Source organism: Pipra filicauda, unplaced genomic scaffold (assembly GCF_003945595.2).
Source record: "Pipra filicauda isolate LSUMZ 115617 unplaced genomic scaffold, ASM394559v2 scaffold40_size4127951_pilon, whole genome shotgun sequence".
Lineage (NCBI taxonomy): Eukaryota > Metazoa > Chordata > Aves > Passeriformes > Pipridae > Pipra > Pipra filicauda.
This window is the reverse complement of record NW_024104543.1, coordinates 833,395-859,400: the sequence shown is the minus strand read 5'-3', so window position 1 is coordinate 859,400 and position 26,006 is coordinate 833,395. Positions and strand designations below refer to the sequence as shown.

Genomic DNA, 26,006 nt, shown 5'->3' with positions numbered 1-26,006 from the left:
CAATGGTACATATCTTAGTACTACCTCTGTTTACAGTTATTAATCCCTTTGTCATGTTGATTCTTAACATCTGTATTAATCAGTATTTCTGTATAGCCTCATAAGTCTATTTCCAATAAAATGTTTTTACTTTGTGCAAGTAGGTAATGTTATGTATTTCTTCTTCTGAATATGACCTGCTGTTACTTTTCCTTAATGACTGTTTTTAATAGCAGAGCTACCATTGTGAGGGGAAGCTTTGGAAAATATAATTCTAGCAGTTGTTTGAGCTCCTCAAGTCTGTATTGCCCAACATAGCATGACTAGAATCTCTTAGGGTGATGGTTTATTGCTACCTGCCTTTAATTACTAATTTTGACTTTGAAAGTCACGCTTCTTTGGAAAGAGGAATTTTTGTGTTCTGCTGGCTTCCAATTTAAAACAGGAAGTATCTGCATATGAAGAATGTGTTTTATTCATGTAATCAAAGCGCAGAACTTTTTAGTAAATGAATGATGTGCTGTGTTTTAACTGCTTGATAGTTGAGTTAATGAAATAATTAAAAGTTATTATATTATATTAAAAATTAGAAATTATTTAATAAATAGTTTAAATATTTTTAGGAGTCCAGTATTTTTAGCAGAGCAGTATCAAAATTGCTTTATGTGTATGCATTTATATGTACAGCTAGTATTTGCAATATGCATATATTTCAATAGAGCTGTTTATAGTATCTGTAAGTCCTGTAATTTTGCTGATTATGCTACACTAATTTCCAGTTGTTCAGTTGTTCTTGCACATACTGTGAGTTATTTTTGCTTAAAGTACATTAATTACTTTCTATAGTAATTTCTAGTATAACTAGAAGTACTTATTTTAAAGGGCTGACAATAGGAAGTGTATGTACAGAGCTTGTGCATAATACATTATATTGAGAGAAGTCCGTGAACCTTTATTTCTATGCTCACTATCCTTTTGTCTATTCGTAACTAATTGGTTTTCACTAATTGTATTTTTATTGTCTTTAGTGGCATATCGAAGAGATGAAATGTGGTCTGAAGGGCGATATGACTATGAAAGAGTTCCAAGAGAACGTCTCCCTCCAAGGATTCACGGTGATGTAAGTGTATAGTAAGTTTCTATAGCATTATAGTGTTACACTTTATACAATGGCTTGTACCATAAGGGCTGGATTTATGTTCCTAATATACCCCAAGTTCTTTTCTTTTCTCAGTCTTTGAAGCCAACAAGCTAGCAAATGCATTTGCATAGAAGTCATAGGATGCCTACAAAATTAAGTCTTGGGTACTTTTTTCTTATTTTCAAGTCTATTGGAACTGTTTCAGAATATTTGTATTTTGATAAATTGAATTTTTTTGGTGTAATTCTTTGTGTTATTAAACATAGGGTTTTAATAACTTCAAAAGGCCATACTGTGTTGTATTTTTCCAGTCTTTTCTTTCTATGTCAATAGTATGGACGATAACTCTCAGACACATAGTGTGACTCTTGGGAATGATCCTGTGCAGGGCTAAGAATTGGACTTGATGATCCTTGTGGATCCCTTCCAACTCAGCCTATTCTGTGATCTGTGATTCTTTTAAGTAATTTGAGGTCATAAAGTAACTACTTTCAAAATTGTTCTTGTCACCGATACAGTTTTTTATTATGATGCTTAAAGTATTGGAGGAAATGTTTATAACAAATGTTGAAAATACATCTTTACTAAAGAAATTGTGCTTTGAAGTCTTGTAAGGGAAATGCTTTTCGAGAAGTGTCAATGGAAATCTACTTTGTAGGCATGGAGTCTTTCGTGGTATGTTACATATGTATGTTGTGCTTGTAAAAGCAAACACAGAAGCTATGCTTGCTCTGCTGTAGAATAACTTCAGAATGCTTTCAGAACATTTCTGTGCCAAAGAGTTGGGTAATTTTTTTTCTTTGTCTGAAGTCTCTAACAAAGATATAAACCAGGCTGTAGCTTTGTCTTTTGAGGCATTACACCATAAATAGAACTTTAAGAATACTGTTTGATATTTATATTTTGCGTCCTGTGCAATGTGCTTTAGGCAAAATAAAATTTCAGATACCAGTGCCTGTTATCTGACTTTCCTTTTAATTATCTTAAATGGTGAAATAATAGCATAGCTGAGTTAGCATACCTTCTGGGTCCCATTTGTTACATTTTCAGCTCATCATTTTGGAAGCATACCAATGTCAGTAACTTGGTAACCAGTTATATAGGCTTCTCTACTGAGTAATGTGTTAGACTTTGGCTGCTCTGTGACATTTTTAACTCTTTACAGGGAACAATAAAATTTCTGTGTTTTCAGCAACCTGGAAATCAGATTCATTTGGACAGGGTATTTAGCTACCTCCTCCTCCAAAATACTTATCAACAGTAGGACAGGAGGAAAGGCAGAATGTATTTTCACAGATTTTTTTTTTTAGTAGTTTGACTTGACTAACATGTTGCTGATTTAATTTTACCATTGCATCAATGACATTTCTAAATCCTTGTAGTCTTTCAGGCTGTTCAGAGAACAAATCATGACATATGCATTATGAAAATTTACTTTACAGTTTAAAAGATGTGATGCATTCAGTTTGATGCAAGAATTAACTAGATAGCTCAAAGCTAGCTTTATGTTACATGTGTTTGGAACTGGGGATGAAGGGACTAGCAGAGTACACTCATCACAATTAATACTATCCATCTCTACCAAAACAACACCCCAGTAGCTGGGCAAACCAAAATGCGGTGTCTCTCTGCCATACTGAAAGATGAAGTTCCTTCTCATAGAGCTCTGCAGATTCAAGACCATTAGAAGGCAGTTTCTCTCCTTGTAAGCCTGTACCATTGTATCTGTGTCCATGTGTAGAAGTCTGACTTAATTTTGACTAGGCAAGTGAAATGGCATTAATTTATTCAATCTATGAATGTGCTTAGTGCTTGCTGATAGGTTAGTACATTGGAACTGAGATGTGCCAGTGATACAGAATGAAGTATCTTTTGTTTGAGAGAGCAAGAGCTGTGTCCTGATCTAAACTGGGTGCTAATTATATATCAAGTATAGATTGTAGTAGAAACACATGCTTTCAGATCCTGGTAAAGAACATAAAGTTGCATGCACTTGGCACAGTAACTAATATCCGTAACTAGATACACCTTGAGCTTTCATGTGACTGTCCTTATGTGTGTCAATATAGTTATGTGATGGGGTCTTCTGGGTGAGGTTAAAGCATACAGCTGTTTTATTTCAGCTGCAGAGCACATCTTTGTAGGACACTAAACTAAAAAAAAGAATTACATGTGGAGTATGTTCAATGAGGTAAGGGTAAATCAAGCATTGTGGCTGTGTATGACTGTGTGTGAAGTATCCACTTTGCATCAGTATGGCTATAGCCTGGCTTGGGATTGCCCTCTAGTCCATTTGTTGGGTGGCCTGTGAAATCAGAACTAACGTTGTTTTGCATGACAATATTTAGCAGTTTATGAGTGTAATTTTTGTGTATTTTTCTACAAAAACTATTGGTGCATTAGGTTGTGACTTCTGCTTACTATTAAAACAGTAGTTTGAATATCTTTTTCCCCCTCCAAATTGCACATGCTAACTCAACTCTCTGCATATGTAGCTTTTGGTTTAAGGCCCAAAGAAAAAATATTTTGCTAAAGGAAGAAGATTTAAAATACAAAATCTGTCATTCATGTTTTCATTTGCTTTTTATTCGCAGTTGACTTAGGTAAAACTTGGTTCCAGAAAATTGAATGTGTATCTTTTACAGCTGGACAATTTTTGCTTAATAAACAAAGGATTTCTTTCATTGGCAATGGCATGTGACTTGTTATTTATTTGAAGGAAATACAGTAAATTAATTTTGTGTTCTTGCAAAAAACTGTCTGAAACTTGCATTAAAATTAAAAATGACTGTTAAAACTCTCTGTCACTTGAATCCTCAGATCACCTACTGCATTGTATTGAGTGGGTGCTTATCTATTAACATTATGAAGCAAGGACTGTCTTAATTATAATCTCTGCTGTGTGGGGGATGTTGTGGACATTAAGTAAATTGTTAATATTTTCAAATGTGCTCTTTATTTTACAGGCATTACAGGTGTAACTTGCTCTGTTGGTTTCCAAAGTTAATATAAAAGTCTTTGAGAAATACATGTAGCTAATGCTTAAAAAAACCGTGTAGCTGATGGTTAGAAAGTAGCTAATGCTGTTGAAAATTTTCTCTCTATAATTAAACTTGTGATGCCTAAGGATTGAATCTGAGTGGTGTCCAATTAGATTTAATAAGTTATTCCACCATCAGACTGGCATGATTTTTAATATTTGTTGTTTTCCTGTACAATTTCTTCTTTTAAGATTATTTAAGTCCCATATTTAGAAATAATTTATTTTTAGTTTTGTTTATTCTCTACAGATTTTCGTCTTTTAAAAGCAATGTGATTTTGTTTGTTTTGTGGTTTAGGGTGATTACCATAGAATAGTAAACGTTGTGCCCAAGAAACCACCACTGCTTGAGAGACCTGGGGATGGAAATTACAGTCGGTATGATGATTACAGTCATGCCGAGTACAGAGACTATGAAGAGGGTCGTAGTTTTGCCCATGACCGAAGAAGTGGCCCTCCACACCGAGGTGTACGTAAGGTGATTCTTCTCGCATGTTTATGATATTTATTTTTTCATTAATGCTTGAATACTAAACAATTAAAATACTATTTCAGACAGAGCACTGGTGTTACTGCTGTTATCACAAACTGAAATAGAATTAATAGAAAAGAAATCCAGGTTTTGGATTTGAAAGCCCAGAATCTGAACTGGGAAAACAAAAATGGCCAGAAACCCTCTCTGTAATGCAGTGCAAAGTTACCTGGATGAATGGAAGAATGATTGCAGAATCTTTCTATTTAACAAGTCTTTGCACATGCAAGTTGTTGAATGTTGTCTACGTATCCTTCTAGTTCTCACAGTTGTTCACTTAGTTAAACACTGTTGTGATGATGAATGCATTTTTTTTTCCAATAGCTGCACGTAAGCACAAAATTTATGGTCCCTTGTAAAGGTTATTACTGTTGCCTCCTGCGATCCAGCTGTTTGGAATTCTGTAACTTCAAGCTATTGATGGTAATTTGTATTTCAAAGAGGAAATTTTTTTTAAGTCAAAGCATCTGTATTTATTTTAGAAACTTTTGTAGTTTTTGTGTTTTGTACAGCATTGCAAAGTTGCTCTCTTCAGTACTGATAGAGAAAGAAAATGGAGTACAGTGAATAAATTAAGAGGATACTTGGTGTGAGAGATTAAAACATTTTTTTTTTAGCTCATTAAATGCTTTGATTTTGCAGTAATTAACTAGTTGGCAACTAGCTGTACCTGACATCTGATGTTGAGATACATGTCACACAGTTGTTTTGCATGTCTGTTTTGCAGGATGAATCAGGATACAGATGGGCAAGGGATGATCATCCTACAAGTCGGCAGCCTGAATACAGGTACTTTATAAGACTATAGTAGTGCCATGCATAAGCTGGAAATATTTAGGGTATTTTACTTTGTTATCCAAACAGTTGGTAGAGCAGAGCAGTGCAATGACAGGGAAAGAACATCTGCTGAAGTAAAAGACAATAGTGGACAGTGGTTTTTAGTTGTATTGTTTGAAATAGAAATAAAATAAATGGTATGGCATGAAAGTCTCTGCTTTAGTATGTGTTTAATAAGGATAGGAGGCATAATGATAACATGTTTAGGATGGTAACCTAGACCTGTAAATAACTTAGTGCATCTCTCTGGTCAGTCACAGTTTTTAGATGACTTCAGAGAATTCTTTGGTCTGTTATTTGATTCTGTGATTGCAGTATCTTCAGGCCACAATACAGTGGAATGATGTTTGATATGGGATTATTTCAGTTAGCAAATAAAGTGCACAGGATAGCATTACACAAAACTTATGGAAAAGGATGAAACCCACCTTAAATATTCAGACAAGAATTGATTGTTAGTATATCTGAAATATTAACAGTCTAATCTAAGAATGTTATCTCATGGCTGTGCTTTTATATGCCACATCCTGCATTTCCACTTCTTAAGATGTCTATTATACCAGGCCTGTATTTGTATATACTGCATCATAAATATCATAGAATAACTCCTTTTTACTACTGTGTATTAAAAACTGTGGTTGTACCATACAAAATTCAACTAAAGTAAACCAGGTTAGCTATAGACACCTGGTCAGTTAGAAAAATTACTATTAAACCTGCAGCAAGTTAAAAAAACCCCTTCAGGGAGGTCAGGAAAAGCTCAGACAGAGCAAGCCTGACAAGCTTGCTCAAGGCCTTAGTCTTGAATATGAATATGAATATGAAACTGTTAGTAGTAATATCAATACAGGGCTACACAGTTGCAGTAGATACATCTGTTCCTTTGAATGTGATTATTGTTTAGATGTAATATAACTGAGTTATTCTATAACCTCACCATGAAAGAAATCCATATACCATAAGGGTCTGTGTGTACTATACTTCTTTCAAAATTGCATTCCTGTGGCTAAAAGAAATAGTAAAGGTTTTTGAAAAGTAGTGGTTAATAGAAACTTATGTAAAAATTCTTCCATTTTTTCCTCTCAATTTAGGAGAATCAGAGTTGTTTAAAGCTGAGGAAGTTAAAAGGCTGAGAAGAGTGACTTACTGTCAGGCAGTTTATTGTACACAGAACAAGAGTGGCACCCAGTGGTCAAAAAGATTGTCTTAAATGCATCCTGATTTCTTCCTTTTAAAATGTGAGGATAAAATGTCAGCTCATTTTGTTGGAGTCTTTAAAAGCATGTTGTGTGGTAGGTGATAGTCCCATCTGAGTCTTCATTTTATACTTTAGACTATGTAACTTACACAACTGCAGTAATGCTATGGAAGAACTTCATAAAGATCCATGGTTCAATTGAGGGTATGAGAATATATTTGCAATTAAATGAAACCCTACTGATTTATTGTATAAATATAGTAAATAACCGTGAAAGTAAAATCTTGTGATCAGACTGCTAAAGACTTGTAATGTTACATATTTGTAATACACTTAATTATGATTTCTTGCATATGGCTCACTATTGAGCTATGTAGTGGATCTCAACAGAGGAAATCAAAGTACAGTACTTGGTATATGTTGTCTCCTGTGGTGAAAACGCTAATTACTTTCCATTTACTCTATAAAACATGATATTAAAAAGTTAGTATATGCAAAAATGCTTTCTCTTTGGGTATGCTGAAAGTTATTTTGGGTAAGTTCTTCTGAAGTACATATAAATATTTTTTTTCTTTGAGGTAGTAGAAGGAGATTTAAGATTATTCTAAGAAGGTTTTTTTTCTTAAATTGCGTGGAGCATGGCTAAAACATAGTACAAAATTAGAAGCTAAAGACACTCAGGAGACTTCTGTAGTTAATGGGTTTTCATAGGCAGTGCAGTGACTATAAATTCTAAAAATAATAGCACTTCTATTGACCCAAATAATCAGTTTTATTGAGTATTTTTAAAAACTCATTCTGTAGCTAAAAATATACCATAAGAAATTGTTGCAAATATCATGTTAGCATTTCCTTTTAAGCATTCATCATTCAGATTTTCCTGCTTTGGGTTTTGATATAACTGTTGAAAAGTACTTTCTATCTCCTACTATTTCCATTTTTGTTCCCCCTATCTTGATTCGGAGTGCTAAAAAACATTTCATGAGATTCTCCCGAAGTAAAATGCTGCTTATCTGCAATATCAAAAATCTTTAAATGCTGCAGAATTTTGGGGAGTGATAAAATCACCCTGGGATGGGGCAACCCCAGGTGTACGTACAGACTGGGGAATAAGATTCTGGAAAGCAGTGCCATGGAAAGGGACGTGGGGGTCCTGGTCAATGGCAAGTTGAACATGAGTCAGCAGTGCCCTGGCAGCCAGGAGGGCCAACTGTGTCCTGGGGCCATCAGGCAAAGCATCGCCAGCCGGTCAAGGGAGCGGATTGTCCCGCTCTGCTCTGCGCTGGTGCAGCCTCACCTTGAATATTGTGTGCAGTTTTGGGCACTGCAATATAAGAAAGATATAAAGTTGTTAGAGAGTGTCGCAAGGAGGGGAACAAAGATGGTGAAAGGCCTTGGGGGAAGTTGTAGGAGGAGCAGCTCAGGTCACTTGTGTTCAACCTGGAGAAGAGGAGACTGAGGGGAGATCTCATTGCAGTCTGCAACTTCCTTGTTAGGGGAAGAGGAGGGTGGCCAGTGACAGGACCCGAGGGAAGGACCTGAAATTGTTTCAGGATGGGTTTAGGTTAGGTATTAGGAAAAGGTTCTTCACCCAGAGTGTGGTTGGGTACTGGAACAGGCTCCCCAAAGAAGTGGTCACAGCACCTGACAGAGTTCAAGAAGCGTTTGAACAATGTGTTCAGGCCCATAGTGTGATTCTTGGGACTGTCCTGTGCAGGGCCACGAATTGGACTTCAATGATCCTTGTGAGTCCCTTCCAACTCAGGATATTCTATGAGTCTGTGGTTTTCTGAAACTTTGCTATGTTGAAGAAACCAGCTGTCAGGTTTTTTGTAGTGTTATTTCTGGTTGCTGTTTTGGTTGCTGTTGTTTCTTTTGTGGTGACTTTTTTTTTTTTTTTAAGCTTCTTGCCTTTTTGCTAAAAATAGGAAGTGCTTGCTTACTTAGCAGTTGCAGAACTGAGGCTTCAGCTGTGATGTGTCTACTGACCAGCAACATTTCTCTGTGAGTGACAAGAGGATTGCTGAGGTTCTACCACTTGGCTTAGCTGTCTTTTTTTTCTTGCCTTCATCCTTCTTCTGGAATTTTACTCCACTTTCCAAGCAGCTTTCATTTACATAGTAGACATTATCATGTCTACCACGGAGTGGAGCATTACAAATCCTTCTGCTATTCTCTGGATCTCATGGTTCTTGGGAGTTGTTAGCCCTGTTTTATACTATGCTTAGTGAACAGCTGTCATACTGACTATGACTTCTTTATGGCAATATCGTATTTTATATGTAAAAAATAAAGTAATTCCGAGGATATGTGGGGCATAGATTTCAAAATGAGTTCCTAGCTCTTTTTCTCCTGTTGTCACCTAAGGAATTCTTGCTGGATTTCTGAACTCTAGGAACTGATGTGAATTTTGTAACCTTACAGTTTTAGCTTGGTTTGAAGTGGTTCTTGGTTCAAGTGTAGTTGGCATATATAAAGAATCCTACATCAAAGCACAATCTCTTAGTTTGGAGAAAATTTTCTGCACATGTTATGACAGTTTTACTCTCTCGGTCACTGATGCTGGTGACCAAGATGCTGAGAATGGTGAAACTTAGCAATTGAGAGGGGTAGAGATCAATTAAGATATACTTATTTGTATATTTATCTTCTACTGATGTTGATCACTTCTGGAGCTGTGTTACTGTCTTTAGCAGTATATTAAGCTCATTTATTCGAAGCACTCATGCATGTCAAATTTTTTTAAAAGTTGCAGGGAATTATGCTGTTATATGTTGAAGGACTCTAGTTCTCTCTGGGCCTAATAGCAATGAATTTTGCATATACGTTCATTTCTGTGAGGTCAGATGAACTTTTCAGTGTGAAATGCTTTAGAAGATTGCTAGCTGCTGTTCACTTTAGTCATGCCAAAATATAATCCTTTTGAGTGCACAGAGCATTACTTCATTCTTTTTTTTTCCCAACCAAACTAAGTTCATAAGATGTGAAATATGCGAAACTTGGCAACTTAAGATGTGTAAGACTCATCTTCAAAGAGAAATTACAAAATGACGCACTTGTAAATCCCAGCTACACATGCATTAAATTTGATCCTTAGAATGATCCAAGGCCCAGATTTTTGTTAAATAAGGATTGCCGTATTTGCAGACTAAGTACTCTGTGTCAGTAGGAATACTGTTTATATGAAATAGACTCCTGAGAAGTGGCTTACTTAGGACATTTTTAATATCTCCTCTCCAGTTGTTATGAATAATTTTTTCATTGTTAATGAAGGAAACTCGCTGCTACTATGTGTGTTGTTTTGTTTATTGGTTGTTGGTTGGGTTTTTCTCCTATATTCACTGTGAAATTAGAAAGTAGTCTTAGTCTAGTCTTCAATACTAATCCATTTGTCTATATAAACCAAATCTGCTTATCTGTGGAGTGCATAGGAAATATTGTGTAAGAAATGGAAATACTAAAGTAATTTTGGTGCTAGAAATGAGAGAAAACTGTCTGGCAAAATATTGAAACTTAATTTTAAACAATTAATGATCTGTGAACAACTGAAATTCGTCAGTTAGTTCGATATTTTGTTTTAGAAATCTTTTAAATCAATGGCACATTGCCTTTCTTCTGACAATTTTACATGTTTTTCTGAACATTGAAACTTGCAATTACCTCTATACGTTGGTACAGCATAATATATCTTGATTTTTATAGATGCATGCACCTTCACAGTGAGGCTGTGTTTACTGAAGAGCATGTAAAAAATTGGTTAAAAAGTGGGGGATAGAAGCCCAGAAATCCTGGCTTTCTGATCTCTGCCAAGGCAGTTATCTTTACATTAACACCATGCAATCACCTTTGAATTACAAGGGGTAGGTTGTTTCTTGTTTTTTGTTCTCCTCCCTTGTATGTATTCTTTAATTAATGAAATTGTGAACCTTTTTAAATATTATACTCATTTAAAACAGTGTATTATATTGTGGGAGGTCTTTAGGCTTTGGATTTAAACTTTCTCGTAATGTAAACTGATCTTTGTCTTGCTTATAAAAGATAAACTTAGCCAAAGGGATTTATGAGTTGATGCTATAAATGTACATAAGTCTGCTATTCTATTGCAATATTTGACAGGTCTTAAGGGACACCGTACAAGAACTTTATTCTTTATTAAAAACCATATGTGGAGGGAAATAAATATGGCAGTCACCCAAAGAAAATGGTCTTGCTTTTGACAAACTGATAAGCAAAGTTATAATCATATTCATTAGCACATGCCTTTTTCTTTCAATAAATAAGTAAAATCCCTGCCAGAACATTGAACCTCTCAGGTATTCACACGACCGACTGAGAGTAGCTTGTTTATTCATATACAGAATTACGGTTTCCTTATAATAGATCATTGTGGTAGATTCGTTATACCTGTCTACAACTCCAGGCAAGGACTTGTCTGTTGAAATCTTTAGTTCAGAAAACTCATTGTGTTAGGCTGCTAGCTAAATTAGTTTACCTTGGCTTATGATATTTTGGAGGGTGGAGGGGGGAAGTTAGCACTTTTTGGAACAAGATAATAGGTAATATGTAACTTAAAAGTTGATTCTGGTTTACACTAAATATTTAATGACTTCATATTACAGTTCATGTCTTATGCAGTGGTCTTATTGATTCAGTAGTTGCTATGTTTTCTTTAAGAGCTGTTCTCTGCTACACTGCCTCTTTAATTGTCCCAAAGCACAACAGAGCTAATTTGTTTGCACATTGAGATTATGTTTTATAATTTGACTGGTAGAGAGGGTTTCAGCTGTGGAATTTTTTTGCTCCCACCCTACAATGTAAAAATATGGAAAGGAGGTAAAAATTGCTCTTATTTTCAACCTTTTTTTTTTATGTTTTAGCTGATTGTGTGCTTATTTTGTGAGGTGAATGGCAGCTAGTTTTAGTTGCTGAGTGAATGCTTTTAATTTTTAAATATTTTGTCTAACAATTGACTGTGATGTTTATTGAAGGCCTGTTTTATTTCTGTGAAATTTATCCATCCAATTCTAAAAAAAAAGTCTGCTTTCAAAAATTGCTTACTGATAATTTTGTTCCTTTCAGAAGGCCTTGCAGAATTCTTTTAATTGGTTATGCCATTTCCATCTCAGGTTGAGAGAAAGGAGTTTAAAGTCATAATATAAGGTGTATTGATAATTTAATTTGTTTTTCTCATAATCATTTCTTATCATGAGCTTGTAAGGGCAGTGCCAGTATTTTTAGCATTCAACCAGAACCCTAGAACTTCCCAAACAAATCTGAGCTGTGATTTTTTTATTTTTTTTTCCCCACTCCTAGCTGGTGGGAGACTCCTTTGGCTGTTGTTGGTTACAGAGAAATCTGGCTGTTCTATTTCATTTCTGAATGATGTCAGGGAAGCTTTATTTTTCTACTCAAAATATTTCTGTATTTCTCATGTATTGAAATTATCAAAGTAGCAGAACTTCCCACTACCTGATTTTTTTTTTCCCTGCTGAGCTTGTAAATATACAACCTCATGTAGTAGAGCTTACCTGTTATATGAAATGTGGAACGGTTCAAAATCTTGGGTTTAACTCCTCTAAAAACTGTAAGAGAAAACTGGGTAAGCTTCTTTTTGAAAAGTGTAATTATAATAGGTATTTTCAGTCTGATTCTGTGCACATGGCATTTCTTATACTTCGGTCCTTTGAAATGTTTTAGTTATATGTAAATGTGATCTCTATGTTGTGACTCCAAAGGATTGAGAAAAGATAGAGACAGATAGTTATAAACTTCTCAAAAAAATTTTATACAAGAAATGATTAGGTAGTAAATTGACTTGTATTTGACAACAATTACAGCAAGCATACCAAACTTGGTAAAAAAATCCAAAAAACAGAAGTTCTCCTCCTCTCACTTCTCAACTGCTATCTGGTTTGACTTACTTTTGATCCAGGGCTGTGTTATGTTTTAAGGATCTGTTGCTTTTTGTGTGTACAACTGTTTCCCACTGCAGTTTTGTAATGTTTTAAATTGTCATATGGAATTGCTACCATCATATTTTTAACAGTGGTTATTGCATGAGAACTTTTACTACAGATTTTAATATGTTATGATATACCTGTAAGGAAAAATTCAGTAGTCTGTGCAAACTCAGTTTTGTTTTGTAACAACATTGATTTGTTGTTTAAAACTAAGTCACATTTTGGGAAAATTAGTATTTTCTTCTTATCAATGTTGTTTACATAATGCTAATAAACTGTAAGGAGATGATCTCTTTACCATGTATGATAGGGTAACGTGCCTAAAGATAAGATTATGTACATTTACACTGTAAGATCTTGGCTAACACCTCACTTAAAGGAAGTCTTTAAAAAGCAAGCTCATCTGGTCCAGTCTTACAGTTAGCACTATAAATTGTATCAAACTAGCAAGTTAATGATGTATTGGGAAATAATGAGGCAAACTCCCATGGGTAGCACTTGATTATTCTGGAAAGTTTTCCTAACAACTTTGTGGAAAAACAGCTAGGTACTGAGAGACAGTGGGGAGGGAAAGAGAAGGGAGTCTCCCTTCAAGTCCAAACAGCTTCTGTTCAGATGGCATCTAACTAAATCATCTCAGTGATAGCCAATGAATTGGACTGATGAATGTGGTTGTGGCTTTCTCAGGTTGAGGAGTATTGCCTCCAAGGACTGACATAATTTCCCTTAGGAGGCAAATTTTCCATTTATTGGGTTCCAAGGACTTGTTTGTTTTATAATGAGTATACTAAAAATTTCAGGGAATTTAATTCCTGTTGAGAAAGGGTGGGAATATTACGATACAGGAGAGCAGAGGAAAAAGTTTAGTGTTACTGACAGTATAGACATCCTTTTGCTAAGCATTTTGCTGCAAAGAGAAGATTTTTGATTTTTTGACTTTTGACTACTGTGTTTTAGGATGTTATGAACTACACTGAGGAAAGTTCATCAATAAAGGAATTCTATGATCTCACGCCATTGGTATTATTTTTGAAAGATGATGCTGTTTTTGCATGGTAACAAATTATTCTCAGTTTTAGTCTTGACATTAGTTCAACCTTAAAGGTTCTTTCCCTTGTATATGAAAGATTGTAGTACTTGTTATTAGTTGATAATAAATGCTTTTGTCCAAGTGAAACTGAATACTGATGCCATTACATGCAACAGGGTTTTGTCAGCGAGCTGCGGGAATGTCTTCCTGTTCTGAAATACGACGTTTAATAGTTGCATATGTTAAATTAAGTCCTACCTTACCTAGACTAGTATGTCTAATTATTTTTGGAAATTATGTTTGAGAGCATGATTATGAAATTCGGAAGTAAAATGGAAAAGGTGAATTGATGTGTTGACTTATGGAATCATAGAATGGTTTGAGTTAGAAGGTACCTTTAAACGTCATCTAGCCCAACCCCCCTGCAATAAGGAGAGGCATCTTTAACTAGATCAGGTTGCTCACAGCTCCATCCAGCCTGGCCTTGAATGTTCAGTGAGTTGGTCCTGAGTGCTAAATGTCATAATGAATTAAATAATTGTCTACCAGTTTGGTCTTCTGAAAGAAAATATGGACTGGGACTATGGGTCCAAGGAAGATGGCAAAGTTCAGGATTTTAGCAGCACCAGTTTCCATCAGTATGATTTGTCATGGAGCTACACTCTGAAGTTAACTGTTATTAAATTATTGAAATAACTGGAGGCATACAAGAGTTGCAAAAGGATTTTTAATAAGGAATTTACCCAAGCAGCATAACTTACTTCTGCATTAAATATGTTCAAGTAAGTGCTGTTTGTAATATATAGGAAATGGCCTACAAAAAGAGGCAAGTTAGTGTTTATTACAGAGACTGTAAACTGTAATCAAAGTGAAGGGAAAAAGCGAACTGGAAAACAAAAACGATAAAGCTACGTGGCTGAATAATTTATAAGAGGAAATGTCTGTCGTAACTTGAGGCTTTCTGATTTTGAACAAACTGTATACTTGACAGGAAGGAATGAGATCACATAAAGAAAAACACCATTATGTATAATGAATTTTTTCGTCAGATATGTATAATGTCTTTTATATTGAGAAATCCAAAAGCAGAGGTAGTTTGCTAACTTTTTTTTAAATTTGCTATGCAGAAGTCCATACCACTCATACAACACTTTGGGGCATAAGCAGGTGAAACCTATTTGACCTAATTGCTTCAAATCTCACTTCAATTTAAGAATAAAAACATAGAGTTCTGTGAAGCATTTTTCTGTTATAGAGAAAAATGGAGTGTTTTTCTGATTTATAGATCTCATTAAGGGATTTGAAGATAGAGGAGAAGTAAATATAATAAGGGTATTGTGTATCAGTATTACTGACAAAAGGTATTACTGCTTACAAGCCTGTTGCACAACTTGTTCTTTCCTTTTGCAGCGTTTTATTGATAGTCTTAGAAAGTCAACCCCAAGAGTTAATCAAATCAGTATATACTACTACAGTGCTTGTTGCTTTCTTTTGCACGTCAATAAACTAATAGCGTTCTGCGGCACACCGATGAAAAGCTTAAGAGCTCCTTCAGCAGATATTTCAAGGTTTCTGGGTTCTTTTATTTAAGGATTTTAAGGATAGCTTTTGGGGCAAAGAGTAATAGCTTGCTGAACATAACCTTCACTTATGTCCCTAAAACAAAGTGCAAAAATATCTCTTTCTTTCTAGTGCTTAGTGTGTATATAAGACAAATGCTTGCCTACGGTTGAATCACTTGCAAGTACTGATACTGACTGTGAAGTAAAAAACAAAGTCAAAAACCCCTAAGAAAACACCTTTTTGAGCGGTACCAATGTCTTTGGTACCTCAGGGAAATATTTTAAAGATCTTTTCCATGTGCTTGTGGCAGGATGACAGTAAATGTACAAAGACCTACTCAGAAAGGTCTGTCCCATTAGAACTCTGTCTAGAAGCAGTAATGATGACCAGTTTTTCTGATATAAGGGGAAAAATGTATTTGAAGGTATACCATGTTGTGCTTGCTTCTTCTTTCCAATTTTAAGCTTATATTGAGATAGAAGATTTCAATTATTTCCATTTTAAATTGAGTCTGTTTAGGAATTGATTCGGTTGCTACTACATAAAATGAAAGAGATTTATTCCTTGAGCTTGTTAGCTGAACTGCTTGACTCTTCTGGCATGATATGCTGCTCAAAGTGCAGTTGTAAATGTTGTAGCTTGTTTATAGAAATTGTAAGTTGGTCCATCACTTAAAACTAATGCTGCCTCTGGAACTTCAGACCTATGATTTATTTTCTATTGTAGAGAAATTGCAGGGAACTTACTAAGCCCATGTTTTTGAAAAGAGAAACTAAGATCACATGCATTTGAATGCAATTCTTTTGTCTAATTGAATCTTGATTTGTCTAATGAACGTATTTTGTCTTTATTCTGCGAACAGTTGTATAAGACTGTTTGCTCTTAATTCTTTGGTACTTAAATCTGTTGTTTTCTGGACTTTTTTTACTTGTTTCTCTGTCCTTATCTGTACACTTGAGCATAATTTTTCTGTGTCAGATAATAGAAAGAGAGTTTTAGTTTAAAAATGCTTTTATTGTGTGGACTTATCTTCCAGCAAGTCTAATAATACATTATAGATGATGGTAGAAACAAGGTACTCTTTACTAAAGATAAAGAGGAATGTAGTGGGATTTCCAGTGCAGTTGAAGTGCACAGCTTTACTATTTCATTAAAGGACAAAGAGGCATTTCTCTCTAATGTTGATATAATATTCAAGTTGTCTTAGTTTTTATTCTCTGATCTATCATGGCATCCTGAGGTGGTGGGAGATGAGTAGCTTTCATATTGAGTGAGGTGGACAAGTGGCATCAGTGTGGAGTTTTGGTGTTTGGATATGATAACTTCAGTAGTATTGCATGCATCATAAGAATTGTGAAACATTTAAATATTTTTGATTTTTTTTGGTACATTTTATATGTGTAGTTACCCTTCCCTGCATGAGACTTAGCAGTGTTTCACAATGCCTATTTCCTCTTGGCTTCATGCAAAAAGCTGTTAATAAGATTACATTGACTAGTCCTAATTACCTTAGTTTCATTTAAAGCAAATGCAAATATCACAAGTGCTGCAGTTACTTGCTTAGTAATAAAACGTTGAAAAACAGTTGTCATAAGAAATCTTGTCATCATTTCACATGTTCAAATGAAAGCCATTGGAACCAGGTGCAATTACTTATATCTGTGATGGTGTAATTCACTGTATTATTTTAGATTATGATAAATCTGTATAAAAATCTTTGGACAACAACATGAGATTATAATAAGTCTCCAAAGCAGAACCCGAGTAAGTTGTTGGTTTGTTGCACAACCCCGTACTTCGGAAAGAAATAGAATGGCTTCTGGGAGAGAGGATGGTGGCTGGAATCTTCCACCACCTACATTTACGTTGAAGATGTTAAAAGTGGAAGTGTTCTCGACTCTTCTTTTAGAGATTAGGGGTGTAGTATATTTTATTAAATATTTTCTATGTCATCTGAATCATGTTCTCGTGAGCTCTGTTAGCCCTTGCAGTGTCCTGACAAGGCAAGAGGATTTTTTATTTTAGTTGCACTTTTCCTCCCTCCCCTTCCCCCTTGCCTGTGTATTACGAGACAGAAAGAATTCAGTTCAAATCTTGTCTGTTTTACCTCTTTGCACTGAAGTCTGGTGTTGTAGAAGCTATCTATAATTTTCTCAATTTATTTAAAAAATTGTGTGGGCTATTTTTAGGCAAGGTTAGTAATTAAGCCCAAGCCTATAAATGGAATATTTATCCCCTTTGACAATTGCAATAATTATTCTCAGATGGAAGGATCACAAAAACTTCCCTGACTTTTTTATCTAGGTCATAAACTGCACTCACCTATAAATTATTGGAAGAACCTCAGTTTTTGTTCTACAGCAATGTGCTGTTTTGTTGCCAGTCTCCTCATTTCAGTGTCAAACTTGAGAGTTGTGTCCTTTATGGATGGACCACATTGTAGATTAATGTTTTATCTGAAAAGATGATCGTCTGTATTGGGACGTAGAAGCTCCAGAGACAAGGTATTGCACACAATTGCCCAGGAGCACGAATTCAATGAGAGCGCACTAAGATTCTTCTTACAACAAAGCTTTTTCCTGTATTGCATATGATGTGCTGTCATGTACCTAAGTACACCTCCATTCCTGGGCATTTCACCTCTAGCAAGTGATTTAATTTTACCTTTATGTACTCTTAAAATATAAAACTGACACACCAGTTTTTTTTTTCACGTAGCTTAAGCTGTACCACTCCCTGTTGTAAACTACATGACTACTTGTAGCCCTCAGTTTTCTACAACACTGCTGCTGAATGGTTTGCAGGGAGGAATGAGACCAGAAGTACTCTTTGTGGTAGTGATAGCTTAGAGAAGGTGGTGTTTCTGATCCTTTGGCATCTGAAAACCTTCCCTGTGTTGTATTCTCTTGGTCTTCTGCTATGCAGAAAGCCATACCTTTGTCTATTATGTAATTGTGTTTTATCTTTGAGGAAGCTGGAGCTGATGGTTAACTGGAATAGCTCTCAGACTTGTGCTCTTCCCTCAGCAGCCCTTGGTGAATGATATATCAGAGTATGGCTGTTTACTTGTAAAATTTTAGGAGCTCATCCAAGAATGTCAGCTTTAGTGAGAATTTATTGGTCAGGTTTCATCGAGGTTAACAATGATGCTACTTTCTGTTGCAATGCTGCTGAGAACAAAATTGTGCTTTCAGGACTAAGTTTGAAATAAGAATGCAAAATAAAAAGATTTCAGGGGCGCTATATAAAAGGGATTAATCCTGTATTTGTTATTAAGGGCAGTAGTTCTATTTTAAAGTTACAGCTGAGCACAAAATCTTGCATCTCTATTAAATATTGCCCCTGCTCAATAAACCTTTTGAGTATGTGTTGGAATCTGAAGCATGTGCTTAACTGCTTTGCTTGAATTGGGGCCTTCATTACCAAATTGCAGGTGTATGTTAGCTTAAGTATTTAAGGAAAAAAATAAAAGCAAAACAATACTTACTTTGTTCCATTCAGTGTTGTTTGTTACATTAATGGAAAACATCAGAAATGCTGTGCTGTTGCTATGCTGTCCAAAACAGATTTAATATAGTTAATGGTTATGGTTTGAATGTTCTGTATGAGATATGGTCCAGTTAAGAATTAACGTGGAGTGATGAAATGGAAATTCAAAAATTGAAAGTGAGATTCTATTTTAGGGTGCATAATATTATTGTAGAATGAGGCTTTCAAATGTGTTCCTGTTTAAAAGTATGTTTCAGTGATATTTTTTAAATTCTTATGTGGGTATTAGAGCGTTTCTTTTATGTGTGCAATAGCTGGGGCTCTGTAAACATTTCCATGATAAACTTCTCTGTATACATAAAGAGAGGTTCAGAAGGAAATGGAAGAAAAAGTGGGCTGTACCGAACTCATTCTTGATAAATATTTGATTAATATGTTCTTTAATAAATAAATAAATAACCCTCACTTAGCTAGAAAAAATAGTTCAGTACTGAGCTAATCTCATTTTCTTCAAGTGTGAACTGCTTCAAGTCTATTGCTACATAAAATGTTCATACATACGATGTAGATAAAGCATTAGTTCCCTATTTTTGGATACATCTCATAGCTATAGCTACATTGTGCTAAATAACACCACCAGATTTTTGGTCATCTCTGTGAGACATTCACTTGTTTAAAATATTGGACTATGATGAGACATAGGGGAGAAGAATAGTGAAGTATGATGCATTCTGATTTACTAGAAATGCTATGAAGTCTTTCTTTTCACTTTTAGCAATGCTGTGAAGAAGCTGGGAAGTACTTCCTTCTCTCAGCAATACATCTTCCGACCAAGGCGAATGTGACAAGTTTTGTATTAGTTGGCTTGTGTGTTTGTTAGCTCTGAGATTCTTTAGGACAAGTTCAAAAGGATACTGAGTTTGTTGTTTTGTTTGGTTTTTTTTACCTGTACACGTATATATATATATTAATATAATTTACAGGTAACCAACACATTTATGGTATGGTCTGGAGTAACAATATCTAAATTTAATAGAAAGTTGTCATGGTTACTAGATTATGGTTTAATATCAGTTGAGTCTGGGACATTTTACAGTAAAGTTCAAAATTAATATTGTATTCTGTGAAAAACATTTTTAGGAGGTATAAGTCTTCATATTTTCATTCAAGATTTAATCTTGAGTGGATACATAGGCATGAGAATAGATATTCTGCAGATTTCTTTTTGTCTTTGCTTGATATAAGCTGAAATCCCTCAGTGATATTTCCCAGAGCAATATGTGTGAAGTCAAATGAGGGATATAGTCCCTTGAAAATAAGAAGAAAACAAAGCTGAAAAATACCAATTAGTGTGAGCAATATTTGCATATGCATTTTTAACAATTGTAAATGAAAGCTTAATTTCCAGGGGAAGTAGACTGAATCTGAAAAAAAAATTGCGAGAGCTCCCATTTCTTGAATGTCTTTTTCTTATATTTTAACTGTACTATCAAGAAATAGAAAGGAATTAACTTCTAGCAATGAAGTAGTTCAATGAAATCTGAAAAAATTACAACCTTTTATTTTTCCACTTGTTTTTCACTCATTGCCTAGTACTCTAAACAATTCTTAAGATTTTAGGCAGCTAATCTATTTGTATTTACAAGGCATAAAATGTTACCATTGTATTGTTTAGTGCTGTTCCAGAAACATTGGAAGGATAACCAAGTAACTTTAATTTTTGTGTTGTCTTCCAAGGGACGTCAGAGATGGCTTCAGAAGAAAAAGCTTCTATCCTTCTCATTATGTGAGAGATCGATCCCCTCATAAGAGGGACTCTCCTTTCTTCAGGGAATCACCAGGGAGCCGAAGGGATTCTCCGCACAGCAGATCTGGCTCTAGTGTCAGCAGCAGGAGCTACTCTCCTGAAAGAAGCAAAGCTTATCCTTTCCACCAGCATAGCAGAAGTATGTCATCTTTACATAAAAGAAATATTTCTTCTCAGCAAGGTAATGCTGGATTATTGATGAGCACTGGTTAGTGAGGTGAAACTGCAACTCACTTCTTTGCATACTGTCTTTTACAATGAGAAAACTAGACATTTTGTACCATCTATGTGTTGTCTGCTCTGGTTGTTTCATTGTACTTTCTGTTCCCTTATGTATTTCATGTGGGAGATTGGAGATGTTATTTTGGTAGCGGCTCTAGACTGACTGTAGGAGTTTCAGCTGCACAACTTTTTCTAGTACTTTATGTTCCTTTTATTATCAACTCCTGTTACTTCTTTATGTGCTTCATTGGATTCCCTTACAAGAACCTTTGCTGTCATCTATAGCAGATCAAGACATTTCTTCCTGCAACCAGGGGAAAAGAGGGATTAAAAAATTGGAGAAATTAAAGTACATACTTGTTGCATTTTCTCCAGATGTTCTTAGAACTGTATTATTAGGCTTTTGAAACTGATTGTTTTTTAGCAATTTCATCTTGTTGTCAGATCCTCTCAAATCTTGCTTTCCTCAAAGAAATCTGAAACATATCTCAGTTGAGTCTATACTCTGTGTGTTCTGCCTTTTAAAAACTTGACTGTTAATGTTTTCCAGAAGTCTAATGAATCATCTGTTCTGAAAATATTTGAGGTTTTCCTATTTAAATGATTTGGGAAAAAAAAAGATAAAATTGCTTTTTTTAGTATACCACGGTTGTAGCCACTGCTGTTTGTACTGCTTATGTAAATTAATCCGATTTGATTTCCCTTTCTGCAAATGCTTTCTAGTGAACTATACAAACCTACTGTTCATTTTGGCAGCTTTTATAATATAATTAGATTTTTTTATTCACTGATAGATGTGTTGTGTTTCCAGAGTGACACACTGAACCATTATGTAGCATTTCTTGCCAAAAAAGATCTTCATAGTTTAGTTAGCATTGTTTAAATATTGAGGAATTATTTTACTCCTTGTAGAATACAGATGATCTTTCTATTTGGTCATTGCAATTCTTTTAACATTTTGTAGCAATACTCAGTGAACATGAATTTCTCTAAGTGTAGGAGAGGAAAAGGAAAATATATTTTTCTACATTATAGAAGTGTTGTAGGTGTGCAGCTCATACTTACTAGGAAAACAATGTTGTGAGAAAGCCATATAAAATTTTGGCATGTTTCAGGGTATTCCTAAACTTTTGAGCTGACTTCGATCATTTAAGTACAGATATATAGAATATTGTCAGAATTACTCAGACAGTAGTGGAAGTAGTGAAGTAGAAGCAGACATCTTCACAAAACAGAAAAGATGCTGGTCAAGAGAGGATCTTACATCTAGGTCTGTGGTTTTTGCTATTTTTTTCAAATTGCATGGTTAAACATCTCTCCCAATCACCTTTAAATCAGTTCTAAGGGTCCAGATGGCTTGTACGGAGGACTATTTCTTTATAACCGCTCGTTCCTGGAAAACAGTACTACTAAATTGTTCCTCTAGATGGCTGAACTAAAATGGCTTATTCACAAAATATAAATGGCTTAACTAATACTTTTAGAATAATTTTTGAATATGATTTGCCTTAGGTAAGCTCATGTATTACATATTTAAAAGGAACATAAAGTGTGGCATATATATATCAACACTACATTTTAGTTGGTACTTAAATGGATTTACAACACGCAAAGTATATACTATTTCATGTGGGACTTTCAATATGGCATCTTTTTAGAATATCATAACACTGTTTAAAATCATGCTGTCTGAATTGGTTAGGCCTCATGACTTCCACTGAAGAAGGAATGTCCCATGCTCTACAGCTCTTCATACATTAGGATAAAAACAGGACTTAAATGAAGAAAACTGGGGGAATGTGAATAAGCTTGGTAAAGGGAGGGAAAGGGCTAATGGAAAGGACAGGCATTCATCTGTGATGGGAGAGCATGGAGAGAAGCAGGGTGGTATTCCTTCAGTGGGCCAGGAAGTAAGGAGTCTGTAGGGTGGTGTGTGGAGGAGATGCAAGAAGGCAAATATGGTGCATGGAAAGTGTCACGTTTAGTCTTACAGGTAGGGCTTTTGGGTTCAAAATAACCACACATATTCAGAAAAAATGGCCTAATAATGTCTCCAAATTAAATGGTGGTTTTTCTCTCTGCTTGACTTTGAATAATTTACTGCCACTTGTATCAGCTCATTTTCATCTGTTTGGGTGCAAACATATAATCCATTCAACTGAGATAATCTTTAAAGAATCCGGTCTGATAGAGGAGGTGTGTGGGAGGCAGAGTTAGAGTAGTCTGTAAATTTAAAAGGAGGTGGCCCAGCCATGGAGCTGAAAAGCAGGTATCACAGGAGCAAAACTTCAGGGTGGCAAGGGAGATGTTCTGTGCTTTGAGGAGTATGACAGATTAAAGACATGACTATTTCTATTTTCTTGGTTTTGGTTTTGACATATACTTTGTATTTATAGGAGCTTTTTATTTTTCATAATTTTTCTATTTATGATTTATTTTTAAAAAGCTTTTTTCTGTTAAAGATCAATTTCTTTTGTTTTATGTCTACTAGAAATTCTTAAATAAATTTGATTGCTGTGTTTTTAAAGTATGCTCTCCATTTAGCATCCTCTTCAAACTGAGGTTTAAAGTGCAATTTAGAACATTTGCTTTTGTCAAAGTAACTTTCCCACCTATTTTCATTAGCATTTTTGAAAGACCCATCAGTAGCTGCGAAGATGCTTGCATGGATTAGTAGGCCTTCAACATTACAGCAGTAACTTGCTTGCCTCCAACAGTGATCTTTGCTTTGTATTAGGTCTATGCTATACATATGGTATGAAAATGTGTCAAAAGACTTGAAGACCAGCTTTTCAAATACCTCTTAAACATTTCCTATTGTTAAAGATATGCATTTTGTATAGACTTTTCTTTACATTTTTGTGTAGGTTTTTTAAAATACATATGCACTATTACTTTATGGCATTGAGTAAAAAAAAGGAAAATAGCTCAGCTCATAGGAGTGAGATTTCATGTCTGCTCTTTATTGCTTTGACTCATTAAATTAAAGCCGTATTTAAAGCCATAATGAACAATCATCTTTATAGCTCTACTAAAATAATTTTGTAAGTATTTGATAGGCATTTTAAGACATCTCTTTATTAATTGTATTGATAAAAGTTTAATGGAAGCCAAGGTAAGTTTGTATTTTATTTGTGAACAGTCAACTGTTTCCCAGTGTGAGTGAATAGTCTAGTTAATTTAGGCCTACTGACAACATGTTTGCTTTTTGTATTTACCTTTTGCAGATCCCTTAGATGTAATCTGTGGACCACAGCTTGAAAACTAGTAGTTTACACTGCAACCATTTCTGCTGCTGTGGGCTGCCTGAAACTGGTCTGTGGCAAGACCACGCACAGACTGTGATTAGCACACTTGATTTGACATTTTGCCAATTGTAACTCTTATAAGAAAAACACTGATCATACAAAGAACATCTAGCCTGTGGCTGATACAATACAGGAGTGTTTCCCATGGCAGGGCTTTTCAACATACTGTGGCCTGCTAAACCAGTTCCTACACTGCCTGGTTTCCTGGAATGATTGACTGTGTTTAATATTTCACCTCTTTATATTATTACATGAATATTAAAAAGTGAAACTACATCATCTTGCTGAATCACATTGATATGCCCTTTCAGTTAATGATGGAGAAAAGGATAGTGGTTTTTCCTAAATGCGTGAAATGACACAGCTGTATCTCTTCTCTCCTTGTGAAGAGAAGAAAGTTTTATCAATATTTATCAGATGATGAAGCATGTAGATTTCACAGAATCATTGAATCACTAAGGTTGGAAAAGACCTACAAGATCATTGAGCCCAACCTTTGACCAAACACCACCTTGTCAACTAAACCATAGCACTAAGTGCTATGTCCAGTTGTTTCTTGAACACTTCCAGAGATATTGAGGCCACCACCTGGGCATTCTGTTAAAATGCTTGACCACCCTTTCAGTGAAAATATTCTTCCTTATCTCCAATTGAACCTCCCCCCATGCAGCTTGAGGCCATTTCCTCTTGTCCTGGTTATTTGCCTGGGAGAAGAGGCCAATTCCTATCTTGCTACAGCCTCCTGTCATCAGGTAGTTTTAGAGAGTGATAAGGTTCATGTCTGACTTGAGCAAATTTCACTGCAATTTTTATAAGCCAGTAAGCATATTTGAAATGTATATCTTTAATTTCACAGTCATTAATTTTTTCCTTAATTGTAGGTAAAGAGAGGACACTGAGAACATCGAGAGATGCATCACCTTCAGGGTCCACAGCAGTACCCTCATCAAAGGTGAATTTTTGAGTGTTTCTCGCCATGTTTTTAGATTGCTCATTGTTGGATTTTTTCCTCAGTTAGAAGGAGATGCTGTGTGCAATTGTTGTCAAAGGGAGCATCTTGAATTGCTCTGCAATCCACCAGAGGATAGACTTCCCTTATCTGGTAGGAAGGTGCTGATAATGCTGTGTATCTAATGATGACACTGACAGACCTTTTTATTTGGTATTCACTGTAGCATTTTAGGAAAAAGGGAGTTTTGTATGAATTTAAAATTGCCATTTTTCAAAGTTCAGGTTGTGCCAGAAAAGGAATGGCAAGGAATAAAAAAATGGTCAGGTGGTTTTTAGGAGCAACAGATCAGTTGGACAAGCCTGTATTTGCACTGAACTTCATCCTTTAGTGATTCCTAGGCTGTGACTGGATTTGGAAATAGTGTGTAAAGTGTCTGACTGACTGAGAAGATAATGTAAATAGCAGAGAAACAGGGTGCTCGAGGATGTGGCAAGAATGATGGCATTTAATTGGGAAGGGAGCTTCATTGCAAGATAGTTTGGTAAGTGTCACCTTATGTTTTTACTAATGCCGTTTTATTTCCCATCAAATCTTGTGGACTGAGCACCAACTACATAATCTTGCTAATTAGTTAAATGGACAGGCTAATAAACAGTGATGAACAATCAACATTCAATATTGTTCTGGCTTTCCTGTGGCAGCAAAATCATTTTCACATCACAGACTGCTTCCCTGCAAATTATATTTGAGGTTAAAATTAACACTTCCACAGGAGTATTTTCTGTAAATTGTTGAGGAATACTTTAATGAGAAGTAAAGAAACAATGCACGATATTGTTTGAAATTAATAAGGTCCTATTAAAAAATAGCACTTGCCCTAAGTAACATGGTGTACTAGCTCAGTTCTTGAGGTCTTTTTAATAAAAGCAGTAGAGTGCTTAAACAAAA

General features: G+C 35.2%; 1 protein-coding gene across 3 annotated transcripts in view; it reads left to right on the top strand.

The window, feature by feature from the left end:
- Positions 1-26,006, top strand: part of PPHLN1 (periphilin 1) — a 66,948-nt gene that overhangs the window by 4,600 nt on the left and 36,342 nt on the right. The window contains exons 3-7 of one of the 3 annotated variants that reach the window (XM_039385447.1): positions 1,008-1,099; positions 4,459-4,629; positions 5,420-5,481; positions 20,507-20,715; positions 24,988-25,058. In XM_039385447.1, coding sequence (XP_039241381.1) covers positions 1,008-1,099; positions 4,459-4,629; positions 5,420-5,481; positions 20,507-20,715; positions 24,988-25,058 — 605 coding nt within the window. Of the gene's footprint in view, positions 1-1,007; positions 1,100-4,458; positions 4,639-5,419; positions 5,482-20,506; positions 20,758-24,987; positions 25,059-26,006 lie in introns of all 3 variants that reach the window. The other 2 variants (XM_039385446.1, XM_039385445.1) reach the window with 2 other exon arrangements.